At 42.3% G+C, this 13,287-nt stretch overlaps 2 protein-coding genes across 2 annotated transcripts in view; one reads left to right on the forward strand and one right to left on the reverse strand.

Moving 5' to 3' along the window:
* The window catches only part of RNF32 (ring finger protein 32), a 29,493-nt gene extending 25,222 nt beyond the window's left edge, over positions 1 to 4,271 (forward strand). The window contains exons 8-9 of the mRNA XM_007667855.3: positions 2,353 to 2,520; positions 3,852 to 4,271. Of these exons, the coding sequence (XP_007666045.1) occupies positions 2,353 to 2,520; positions 3,852 to 4,091 (408 nt within the window). The 3' untranslated portion in view covers positions 4,092 to 4,271. The remainder of the gene's footprint in view (positions 1 to 2,352; positions 2,521 to 3,851) is intronic.
* Positions 4,272 to 8,509: 4,238 nt separating this feature from the next.
* LMBR1 (limb development membrane protein 1) overlaps positions 8,510 to 13,287 on the reverse strand; it is a 108,533-nt gene continuing 103,755 nt past the window's right edge. The window contains exons 16-17 of the mRNA XM_029077776.2: positions 12,368 to 12,529; positions 8,510 to 12,116 (exon numbers count right to left, since the gene is read on the reverse strand). Of these exons, the coding sequence (XP_028933609.1) occupies positions 12,031 to 12,116; positions 12,368 to 12,529 (248 nt within the window). The 3' untranslated portion in view covers positions 8,510 to 12,030. The remainder of the gene's footprint in view (positions 12,117 to 12,367; positions 12,530 to 13,287) is intronic.

A 13,287-nucleotide genomic window follows, 5' to 3' on the forward strand; every position in this document is an offset into this window, starting at 1 on the left:
ATCCATTCAAGTTCGTACTAATTCAGATCAAAGAGGCTCGGAAAGGTCATTGAAATCATGTTATGGTAATATCTCTCCCCATGTGTACAGAAAGCTCCAAGTGTTGCCTAGAATGCAGTGTGTTTGGAAGTGAATTTCTTTGATCCTTATCTATGAAAGTCTGCTTGCATATGTCATTTAATTGAGGTATGGTCTTTTATTGGTGCAATTAAATCTTTTCAACTGCATTACATTATCTCCACCTTAGCTAAAAGTCCTGGCTATTGTTTAAGAATTTAGGTAAGTCATTTGTAAAATGATGTGGTTGACTTTAGGTCCCCTTCCTCCCTGCCCTTCCCATGTGATTCCTCTAACAATTTTCATTTAAATCTCACCAAACAGTGTAATGGTCTTGAAGTTTGTTTAGTCCTTTGACTTCCTTTATCACATGGAGATGGCAAACATTCTGTTGCTAACTTGAAGTGGCTCCAAGCAGCAGGACTAGAAGGATATTAAACCAGTAAAAGCTTATCAACTGATTCATTGATATGCTGTAAATTCCAACCTTTTCATTTTGCTTTGGAGGGTTCCCATAAGTCAACACATTAGTAAGCAATTTGCTGACACAAAGATAGATCACTTAGGAAGGCCTCCACTGGTGGACAAAGTTCACCTGGGTGTTTTTGTTTGGACAAATTTTTTAATGTATATCTGACATGTTACTCTTAGACGGTTGGACAATTGCTTCATCTATCAACTAAAATCGAAACACTGGCCAGCATATATATGTACACTTTACACATTTTAAAAATCCCATAAAACCATACCTTTTCCAACAGGTTTCTCTGTTTCCTTTGAATAATCTGCTTTAACCATTGTCATTTCCTAGAATTCCACTGTAAGTTATTTTTTTTCCCCAGAACGCTCCCCTTCACTACAAAAAAAATCAAATAAACTTGAATTCATTTATAATACCCCAGAATCTAGCAAGTTACAAATACAGGAACAGAGACTTTACTTAGGTCACTGCAGAGGCCACATTCTAAGTTAAAGATGTTACTGTAAAAATTAGTCTAACTTCCCTTATAGGTTGTCATTAGGACACGATGTTCGGTCCTGGAGGGCAGAGATGGTGTTTACCAACTCTAGTGTTTGGTACTCTTCCAAGGGCTTGCTTAGTACAGAGCTCTTTTCCCTTTAAAAGTTCACATTTGGGGAGAAGAGAATGGGAAGAAACTGCTTAACATAGCTGCACTTAGAGTGGGTAGAAATGTAGAGCTACACAGAGTGTGGGAGTATCTTACACTTCTCAAGAGGACACTCCTTGCAGCGATCCTATCCATGCATAGAGTGGGTGGGGGGAGACCAGGGGAGGGTGAAAAAGGTCTAGGCCTGACAACCCTCCCCACGGTGCACACACAAAGATTGCCCTTTGCTATGCTGATAAGGTGGCTGTTTTAAGTGTCGGCACTATTTTAAAATCTTCCTCTTTGTATCCCAATCTTCCTGCAATGCAACCTCTGCTTAAGGAGAGCGATCCCTCCCTGTCCTGTTTGCTACATACCAGGCTGCTCTTTCTGCAAGATTGTCTCCTCAAAGGAGGAGGAGGAGAAGTAATAGCATTTATCAAGCAACCACTGGGTGCACTGCACTGAACTAAGCGCTCTAAGTATTAAAATGAAGAAGTGCCACAGTCCCCGCCCACAGTGAGCTTGCGCTCCAACAGGGGAGACTGGCAAAAATATTTACAAATAGCTAGCCAAGTAACTGAAGTTACAATAGAACAACATATATACAAAGGACTTGCGGGAGGGTAGGGGTGGGGTGGACAGTTATAAGTAGGTGCTGGAGATTGCAGATGCATTCGTATAACTTATAACAGTGGTATTTGTAAAGGGCTTACTATGCGCCAAGCACTATAATAAGCGCTGGGGAGATACAAGATAATCAGGCCCCACCAGGAGCTCAGTCTGAGGGAGAACAGGCACTGAATCACCAATCTGCAGATGAGGGAAGTGAGGCATAAAGAAGTTTTGCCATATAATGTGACTTCTTAAAAATTCAATTTCACATTTTTCCTTACTAAATTTCACTTTCAATGCGTGGCTAGCTGACGGTCAGTACTTTCAAATCAAGGGCATAATTTTGGGGTTCATCCTGAGCTGAGAGCACACAGGAAAACTTGAACTACTTGGATCTCAGGTTTTTCTAAAAATGTTTATTTTCAAATGGGGGAAGTTAAGGCAATGACCTGACTTTCGAAGGGGAAAAATGCACTTTGTTTTCCAACCCAGTCCAGCACCCCTTAATCATCTGTTAGGTTTATACTAATATTTCAAGTTTCCATAGTAAGGTATTTCCTTTTTTTTTTAGTTCAAAGAAATCAGTAATCGGTTATTGCGTTCATATGATACAAACATAGAAGAGTTTTTTACTGAAATCGATTGCTGCGTAGCTGCAAACAGACGCATTCTTCAACAGCTGGAGGAAAGGTGTGGCCGAGAAGTTACAGAAGTTGAATGGGAGAAAGTCCAAATGCAGGTTGGTTTGGGACTTGTGATTTCCACAAAAGAAGCTACACAGTACTAGGCTGCCCTTAGCTAGTGGCTCCATGGATGATATGCTGATGCAGAGGTAGGGAGACAGACAAGTGGGGGGGGGGGGGGAAGGGGGGCATGGGTAGGGTTGGGGGGTAGGGGGAGAGTTTGGGGGTACAGGGATGGGGAGGAGAGCCTTTCCTTAACAGCTGAGCCAGGTGGGGAAAGAAACTCTTAAACCGCTTGGCCCACTGTCCTATTTCATTACTCTGTTCTGGGGCTCTTGGGTAAATTCAGTAGTGGCATGGAACTCCTAATGGGTACCATGCAGGAAACATTTCCAAGATACAAAAATTAGAGATTTTAAAATTGATATGCACGACAGGATCAAATAATATAAAATACATACCAATAATAAAAGGTTTCCTTTTTTTTTGGTAAATCGATTTCAAACATAAACCAGCGTGGCCTATGGAAAGAGCATGGGCCTGGGAGTCAGATGACCTGGGTTCCAATCCCAGCTCAGGCACTTGCCTGCTCTGTGATCTTGGTCAAGTCACTTAACTTCTCTGTGCCTCAGGTTTCTTCCCTGTGAAGAGAAGAGCAGCAGAGAAATGAATCAGACTGGCCCAGCTCTTCCCCCAGGTTCAGGTCCTAGCATGTGTGCAGGTGCTTTCTCAGTGCTATCTCCTAAACTCTCCACTGCCCCTTTCATTCTCTCTCATCCCAAGGGGCATTTGGTTTTAGAGCTCTGAGCTGAAAGCTAACTGCTTTCAGGACATGAGTGCTCAAAGGGTTCCCTTAGCAGCAAGACAAGGGCACAACACGTGGCTATTCCTTAGCCCATCTGATTATGTGCCACGCAGATCCATTGGGCAGGTTTGCAGGTAGCCTCATGGAGACTTTAGCCCATTTTTACACAACCCTTACTTCACTTTTGAGAATCTCCTTTATCCATCCTGCCTGAGGCTGGGTCCAAGGCTCAAATCCTGCACTGACCCCTGATTGTTTCAGCCACTCTCAATTTCTCAATACTGTACTTTAATCCTTCCTGATGAATGAGAAAAAGCAGGCATTGGATTTAGCACTTATAATGGAGTTTGCAAGTAAAATGTTCTCTTTTAGAGTTGCTCTCTAAAATAGATGAGATGTCTTTCCCATTTTGAATATGAGACAAGATGAGATTCCAAATTATTTTAGTGGAAGGGATGAAGATACAAAACTCAACAGACAGTATACTGCTCTTGACAACATTCCCAGAGTTTATATATTTTAACCAAAAGTTTCTATTCACAGGTATTTTAATCATCATCATCTCTTTTCTTCCCATTTCAGGCCCTTCACCAAGAGATATCTGACTGTTCCATCTGCCTTACCCCACTCTGTCTCCCAACCCATTTGCAGTATTCCTCTTCAGAGCCAGTCAACAGCCAGGCACGCCACACTGTTCTCCTGTCTTGCTCACACATGTTTCATCACATGTGTCTTCTGGCATTGGAGGAGTTTTCCTTAGGAGAAATATACACCTGCCCTTTATGTCGCGCGTGCTATCAAAAGAGAGTTCTTGAATGTTAAGTTCAGCTTTAATTGGATGTGTCCATTTCGGGCAAATAACTTGAGATGTCTAATTTTCAAAGAGTTTGAATTCACAATCCACAAGAGACACCTCTTGGCATAAATACTTACTGATTCTGTACAGGCACTATCCATCTTTACCAATTCAAAACCAAATAAAAGTTTTGAAAGCCAATTAAATGGAAAGGGCTGAAATTGTGGTAATGGCAGATTTACCTGCTGATTTACCTACTCAGTGATCTTGCCTTCAGGGATAAAGCGAGTCTACTCTAGCAGAAGACATCCTGCTTAGGAAATGCACTGAAGAAAAGACACAGTGAATCTCCCCCTCCTTAAGACTTTACAAAGAGAGTGTGAATTCAGAGGCCATGCTAGGATTAGTGAGAAGGCAGGGGGTTGGGAGATGTGCACTCAGTGGCAAGAGAGGAGGCATGGGTTCTGGGTCACTGTTCGCTGTGTGTCCTTGAACAAAATGTATTTCCCCATCTGTTCTTTCAACCTCACAGGGAAAACTGCAGGATAAAATGAGAAAGTATATCAAAACCCTATAGACATTAATTATATAAAGGGAGGGTATTATTAGTTGGATTTAAATAAAATATGTTCTTTAAAGGAGATTTAGTTCTTTACAAGAATCTGAGGCAGTAATGTACATCCAGCTCCCCACTGAGGTCTGTAGCTTGTAGTAAACGGTCACTGGCCTGTTGCCCCGACATGCTTCTCTCGAAACTCTCACTTCTCGAGTCCTCTGGACTAAAGCTCTTCTCTGCCTGATATGGCGACCCCCAAAGAGCCAGGTCTCTAGGGCAAAAGGTGGAAGAGTTAGTAGTTTTTTGAAACGATTGGAAATAATGATAATAACTCTGGTATTTGTTAAATGCTATGTGCCAGGCACTGTACTAAGCATAATAATTATTACTATTATTATGGCATTTGTTCAGTGCTTACTATGTGCAAAGCACTGTTCTAAGCGCTGGGGAGGATATAAGGTGATCAGGTTGTCCCACATGGGGCTCACAATCACATTGTACAGATGAGGTAACTGAGGCTCAGCCCAAAGTCACACAGCTGACAAGCGGCTGAACCGGTAATTGAACCCATGACCTCTGACTCCCAAGCTCAGGCTCTTTCCACTTAGCTACGCTGCTTCTAGATACAAGAAAATCGGGTTGGACACAGCCCCCGTCCAGGTGGGGCTCAGGGTCTAACTCCCCATTTTACAGATGAAGTAACTGAAGCCCGGAGAAATTAAGTGACTTACCCAAGGTCACAGAGCAGACAAGTGGCAAAGTCGGGATTCAAACCCATGACCTTCTGACTCCCAGGCCTGCGCTCTATCTACTATGCCATACTAAAACAGCAGCAGCAAAGGGCTCCGCACTGACTCCGATGCCAACAAACTTGGGACCCAGGCTCTTACCGGTGTCCTCTAATGCCCCAAGGGTGGTCCTATCATGTGGCCTACAGTATCCATGATGCAGTTTCCCACCCCATCCCTCTCATACCACACTCTCTGTACTGCTGTAGTGGATTCACTGTAGTATCTATGGGGCTTGTATTTCTCAGGCACATATTACATGAAGCTCTTCAAAATGTCGTATAAACCTAACAGCATTTTACAGAGAAATTCTGTAGGTTTTTACTCAGAATGTTAAATGTGAATTCCCGGACAAAAATAAAAAATGTACAGTTCACAAATCAGTTCTTCCAAGACTACGTTTTACAAAAGGATAATTATATACTCCATACTTTCCCCTAAATCAGAAACTTAGATGTTTTGTTTGGTGGGAAGGTGTCAGGCTGGTGAATTTCTCTAAAACTGAAAAATTTGCTATCCTTGCCTAATTAATTTTTTCATAACTCAATGGGAAATGTATAAAACTGTTGTAAGACTAAATTCAAATACAAAAGAGGTACCAGGATATATCCAGTTAACCATGGAAGAGGAAGATGTGAAAAAAGTGCCAAGACATGAAAATTAGATGTTTTAATTTTATTGCTTCATAATCCAAAATGGCAAATTTGAAGCCTACGACTATTCTTCAATCTCAGATTCCCAAAGTTACTTAACGGAATCCATTGGTGATATTTGGGGGTTGTAGCTACAAAACAACCAAATGGTATCATACATCGAGCACTGAAGTTCTGAAATTTTTGAAATAAAGGCAATAAACTCAGACTTAATATATTTTTTAAACATCCAATTTGCTTTGGGCATTTTTAGGCAAGGATTATATTTCAAGGGCAGATCCACAAAAGGAAACTAAAAATAGTGAATGGATTTAGTACATCTATAATTTCAAGGCTAATTAAATAAAAATAAAATTGCTATCCAATAATGACTTTCCAAAAATGTTCTGTTGCCTCTTACAGGCTTTTTTAATTCAAAATCAATTCCAATTATGTAATGATAAAAGGTAAACAATAATTTTTTTATAGAATTAAATTGAAAAAAGAAAAAAGTACAACGAGGAAGTGGACAGAAGACCATATGCAGAGGTCTGATCATTAGAGAAATTTTGGCTGAATTTGTTTTTGATGAGGAAGAACCAAACACTAATCACCACACACAGATGCATGCACATAGATACCCCACTGCCCCCCACTAAAACCAGCAAGTTTAGGGACTATAATGTGTTAAAGTATCTATTGTAAATTTCCAGAAGCCAGTGGAAACTGCTATACAACTCAATTCTGTATGTATCATTAAAATACCATTTTTCCAAGTTTCTACTAAAACACTTCTGTCATTGGCAATCCCGCATTGCTTTTTAGTAGGTGTTTACTGTGTATAGAGCACTGTAGTAAGCTCTTGGGACAGCATTCTAATAAAAGTGGAGTGGCTTTGTTGGGGACGTTCCCCCTCATATAACTTACCCCATCGTTCCACCCATGTCTTTCAACAATGTACTACTCCACCCCGGCCCGACCCGCCTCCACGCAATGAGGAATGGTGACCCCCGCCTCGAGGTGAAATCTTTCGAAAACAACAGGACATACTAACCTATGCCTTCTCTTCCTCCTCCTCCCAATTCTCTTGCAATGTCCTCTACAATGGAGAGTCACGCTCATTGAGGAGCACAGGAATATTCTTTTGCAGATTGTCTACTCTGCCCATCTCAGGTCCCACGTAGTCTGCGGCTCAGCTCGAGAGCCATGGCTGAAGTTGGGGGGTGTTATAGCAGAACTTGAAATCATTTTATACAACTATGAGCTGGCAACAGAAAAAAAATCACTTTGTACTTTGGCAATCACCTGATCTGTGAAGTCTTTGCAGTTACTATGCAAAATGATGGCAGAAAAGACTGGTTCACGGTGTGTCTTCCTTCAAAGTCACCTCCAAAAATCCTCTGCACCCTTTTGGTGTTTTGAAAAGCCGCTCCTTAAACAGCCTCGATTCATGCGGGCATCACAACTGCTGACTTCTAAATCTGAACTCTCTTATAGGATTAACATTTTGCCTTTTGAAAAGCTTAAGGGTTATGGAAACATTTAATATTCTTTGAGCCCCCATAATGCATGAATTGCATTTTTCAGAGAAGCAGCATGGCTCAGTGAAAAGAGCATAGGCTTGGGAGTCAGAGGTTGTGGGTTCTAAATCCGGCTCTGCCACTTGTCAGCTGTGTGACTTTGGGCAAGTCACTTAACTTCTCTGTGCTTCAGTTACCTCATCTGTAAAATGGGGATTAAGACTGTGAGCCCCACATGGGACAACTTGATTACCTTGTATCCCCCCCAGTGCTTAGAACAGTGCTTGGCACATAGTAAACGCTTAACAAATACCATCATTATTATTAGAAGGCATACTGTTTTATTCCTCAGTTTCACATGCAAAAATGGGTTCCTGAACATCTATAAAACATAGATGCCATGGAAACGAGTCTGCAGATAGAACAGCTCTCAAACTCACATCCGAGGGAAGCCATCAGTTCCAATATGGAAGTTCCCATGTCCAGAATTCACTTGAGCAGAATAAAAACTTTTTGGAAAAATATACTTTCCAACAGCATTTTGTGGGCACGGCCGCCCGTGAGCTCTTAGATAACATAATGAAATGAAAGAGTGGAAATAGCTGTTATCCCTGTCTACATGTTGGTATGCTCCTGGGGGTACTGACAACCCCAGCTCAGCCACAAAATTCACCAACTCACAATCTGATACAAATGGATTTTTTTTTGGTTATTTCTCTGGAAAGGAAACGTTGGGACTGTGTGTGAAGCTCAGGGGTATTCATTCCATCTCTGTACCAAAAAGAGACAATATACTTACTTCACCTGATCAGTGAGCAGATGTTTTCTTTGACGCACTCAAACACCATCTCAGATTGCCACCTGCTAAACATTTGACCGTGGTGTGAATTAAGATTATTTACAAAGATTTGTTTTTAAACACGTGAGCACGGCTAAACCAACATGACGTAGCTTTTTGTAAAACTCTTTAATTCCTATGACATTTAAAAACAGTTACACTTAGAGGATCTCAGAAAAAAAAAACTGGACCAAGAGATAAACATCACATTACAATCTGTAAACAAAGATAGTTTACCAGTGAATCCAAAAATGATTTCTAAACATCACACCAGTGTCTTTTCAAAAGTTTAAAAAGTCAATACTGCAGAGATGTGCTCACTTAAAAAAAAAAAGTCCTATTACAACAATTCTGTCAATGTGCAATAAATACTGTGCTAAGAACAACGAGCCACATGCCAACAAAGAGGATTTTAAACATTCATTTTTGGTCATATCTACGGTACATTGTTAGTGAGGCAACAAAGAAGTGCCTCCGTGCACTGCTCTTCCAACACATGACGACGATGGTATCACCAGAATCAGCTCTGGGCACCTTTAAATGTGCAGGACCTCTAGATTAAGACATGAAGACCTCTACAAGGGAGATATCACTCAAAAGAGCAGTTTGAGAACATTTCAGAGGTGCTGTGAAATATGAAAAAAAAAATACAACTACAGCTAAATAAATTCTTGATTTTGGGGTTGCTAAGTGAATGTGCAACATGACAGCAGTGTGAGACAAAGCAGAAGGGGGAGCAAACACTTTAAGCGGTTTAAAAACGCTTATAGAAAGTATTTCAGAACCAACTGATAATCAGTGCCTCCTCTGGAGTGACCTGAATTTTGTATCCCCATCTTAAAATTGCCAGTCCAAGATAAACCCCAAAGCCTGGTCTGATATCTGGAACTGCAAATCCAACACTCCTTTCTAAAGGGGAGAAAAATGGAAATCTCTGTGTAGTCGCTTGTGTGCAGGTACACACGGTCAATAACTGAAGGCAGTTCCAGAAACTTGTAGAACTGGTAGCTTTGGGTCTCTGCAGTCTGGCCCAGCCACCCCACGTATCCCACAGGACCAACTCATTACGTGTCTACCCATCTGCCAGAAGTACCTTTACTGACCAGTCCTGACACCTGGTCGTGCATGTCTCTCACGGACTCAGTATGAAGAGGCTCCAGAAAGCCTTCCACAGGAGTTCATTCATCTAAAGCAAATGGCTCGGGTGAAAGGAGATTTTTTTTTTGTTAGAAAGTGGAGTGGCACTCCGATGTAGAACCCTTTCCCAAGATTCAAGCTACGATTAGTACTTTCACCACCTCTGTCGTGTGCCAGAGCTCCCCGCTCTTTTGAGGGGCAGCGCACAGCCTGTCGAAAGCGACAGACTCGTTCCTGGCTTGGCCACCACCGCACCCCTCCAGGCCCCCGCGAGCCCCTCCTCACTTTTAGCAGTAACGAAGAACACAGCCAGTATTATGTCTTCCCATATGAGCCTTTTGTTTGAATCAAACCTCTTTTTTCCCCTCTGCTGACCTAAATTTGGCTATGATTTACCGCTACTTTCCGAGAGCTCGACAAAAGGAGACCACTATGAAAAGTCAACAAACCAGTGCTTTGCAGACCCCATGCACATCGAAGCCTCCTCTGCTGGTGGGCTCAGAGTTCAGTGCAATTAGCGTATGCCCAGTATGTCAACCGCCCAATCCCGTCCTTTTCCTTGACGAGATTTCCCTTTTCTGCCTGAGTTTCAGTGTTGTCTGTCCAAGTGTGATCCCAAGACCACCAGAGAGGATCCACTGTTCTGTACAGTGCAGAACACTTACCTAGTGCTTGAATGGAAAACAAGAGTGAGATGAGAAAGCAGAGGCAAGGGGCTACCCTTTTATTCATTTCCTGTGTATTTGCTCTTCCGCTCTAGCTCAATTCCAAGATCATTAGCTGCTTCAGAAAACCACTTTTACAAGCCTGAAGGATGGTTTTGTGTTTTTACTGCACCCACACTGCATGTAGAACAGATCAAGGCTGAAGCCCACCTGACGGGTGACGCGGCTCAGATATGCTAGATGGGGAATGCAGACTCTCCTGGAGAAAAGTCATTTCTCATCCCCAGATTCCAAGTGAACACAAAGTTCTCAGCATTCCAGTTTCCAGAAATAGAAATTCACCAAAAAACTTTAAATTCAGCAATTTGTGAAAAACAAACGTTTTAGTAGTCTAGTCTGAACGCAGACGATCTTAGTCCCATACACATTGTGCATGTGTGTATATATAAATTGCATATATGTGAATCGTGGGCAAATCTGTGTCCACATTTTCTATTTTACCGCCAGAGTGTTTTTAGCTGGCTGGCCCTGCAAACGGAAATGGTAAATCAAATTTTAGTATTTTTCATCTAATGGAGCTGCTGAACCAGGAAAACCATCTAACAGGTAGTGCAATAATTTTGAAGAGAGGAAAAAAAAACAAAGATCAGATCACATTGCACTGCAGAAATAGTCCGCTCCGGAAAATGCTGACACACTGATTTTGATGCCAACTGGTAGCTGGAAGCTTGGCATTTCAGTTAGTCTCTCCAGTACTAAGGCAGGGCTGAAGGGCTTAGTGAAACAAGAAGCGGCTTGCACCACTGAGCTTTAACATTCTCAACAGTTGTCATCGGGACTTAAAAGCATGGGGAAATGATTTACTTCATATAAAGAAAACACTTAAGAAAACTATGTGCACTTGCAGCCTATAAGGCGAAGACTAATTTACCAGTGTGATTCCACACTGGCACTGACACTACAGAAAAAAGGGGGATCTGGAGACATGCACGTTTGGTAGGGCAACTGATTGACTGCCCAATGCCTCCTACCCTAGCTTATTGGAGAGCACGACTTTGACGACACAAAGGGGGAAGAGAGGGATCTCTATGGCTTTCTACAAAGCCCGCTGGGCTCAGATGCAAGAAGGAAGTTAATATTTATTTCTTGACTCCCTGACTACTGATTAACAGTCTCCTCTTTCAGAGTTGGCTGAAAATGAGCTTCCATCCCTTACAACTAAACCTTCCAGAAATGGGACATTCTGTTTCCAGATAACCCTCTGGCAGCCCAACCACTGCACTGTTACCGAACCCAACTTCTCAATAAGAGTAAATCTGAATCTATAACAAGGACTAAGCCTCTTGACTACTTTTTGTAAGAGCTTTTTTTGGGGTGGCCAATAACCTAGCCTATCCTCCCTTCCTGAGTCTCTGGGACCCCAACTGTTAATGTTTCACCCTTCCCGTCGCATTTCTTTTGGACTCCGAATAAATCCTTAGAAAATTCCAAAGCTTTTCTCGAGCACTGTTTTCATAAGAGGCAAGAAAGCTTTTAAGGTGTTAACCAGGGTTATATCTATTGACTTAAGAAAATCTGTCCACAGAAGAGACTCCAGGCTTCACAGACCCTATGTCTAAAGGAGCAGATCAAAAAAAAAGTCCAGTGGGAAAAGAAGGATCTGATGTAGTCAGGTTCTCGGAAGTAGAGGGTGAGGAACGGCGCTTACCACCCTGGCCCCACAGTAGGAACCAAAATCAACACAGAAATATTCTGATGAAAGCGACGGGAATGTCATGAGGTTGGAGTTTTCAGTTCTTGTAACTGCAATCGACTACTGATCGGGTATTTCACAGTGTTTTCTGATGGCCATTTGCGGACGGCTTTGGGGCCTCAGAGTCTCTTGCATTGTTTGATCGTTGAAGTTTATCTAGACCTAAAGACAGGAGGGAATAATGGTAAAAAGAAAAAAAAAATTTAAACACCCTCTGAGGTCACACGAGAATGTGAATCACCATCATTTCCTGGGCAACATACGAGTGGTAGCAATAAATAGCACTCGAAATGGATTCAATAAAAATCATCAGGGACCGAGGATATGGGGAGGCTTCAAACTAATTAAAAGTTAAAAAAAATCAACAAATTATCCAGAGAAATTAAAATGAATTACTCAGATCCCAGAATTACCTAATGCCTTGAAAAGTTCTTCTCTTACAGCAGAAGTGAACTTTCTGACCAGGCACAGCGTTGTCACAATAGCAAACAGCAAATTATAGGATAAGACAATGTAGAAGTTTCCCAGCCAGTTGAACCTTCCAAAGTCTCCGAGGAGATCAAATCTAGTAATTCCTGTTAAAGAGAAGGGAAGGCATTTTAATATGATTTTGGACCACTGCTAATGGCCTGACAGCTTTATGTTGGAGGGTTTACCAAGCAGGGTGCTCTACAGCCAAATTGTGCATTATTTTCGCCATTTCTTCTTTTGAGATTACATCAGATGATTTTAGCCAGGCGGTGTTCACACACAAGGGTCAGCCAACTCCATATTCCTAAGCGCCCTTACATATTGGAGTTTGTGTTCCCTCTTGGAGAAATTACTGGGAGTAATTATAAGACACCTCAACCCTTCAGGGTGCTCCTTAAGGAATGTACTCATTACAGCACATCAGTGCCCGTGATGGGGGAAGCTCCCTAGATCCAGACACTCAAAGTCAACTGATTCAGCCTGAGGCAGAATGCCTCTCTGATGAATCACTCAGCCTCTTTGCTTTAGGGGCGCCTAGAGGACTCCCACAGGATCTACTCCTCCTCCCCTTCACCTCCAGAGTCAGAAGCAAGGTCTTAGCAATTCCCAGGTGCCTCACTGGGCTGAGTCTAGGTAGGAGGCAGTACTCCACCCTCACTAGAGTTCACTAGCTCCACCCAGAAGAGGAAGAGCAGAAGCTGTTGCCCCAGGCACAGAGCCCCCCAAGTCTTGCCACCCAACCCACTGGGAGAAGAGCCTGTAGCAAGTGCAGGCAGGCTGCAGGACAGAATACAAGGCAGTGCACTTTGAGCACATTCATTCATTCGTATTTACGGAGCGCTTACTGTGTGCAGAGCACTGT

The sequence above is a fragment of the Ornithorhynchus anatinus genome, chromosome 13 (genome assembly GCF_004115215.2).
Source record: "Ornithorhynchus anatinus isolate Pmale09 chromosome 13, mOrnAna1.pri.v4, whole genome shotgun sequence".
NCBI classification, from domain to species: Eukaryota; Metazoa; Chordata; class Mammalia; order Monotremata; family Ornithorhynchidae; genus Ornithorhynchus; species Ornithorhynchus anatinus.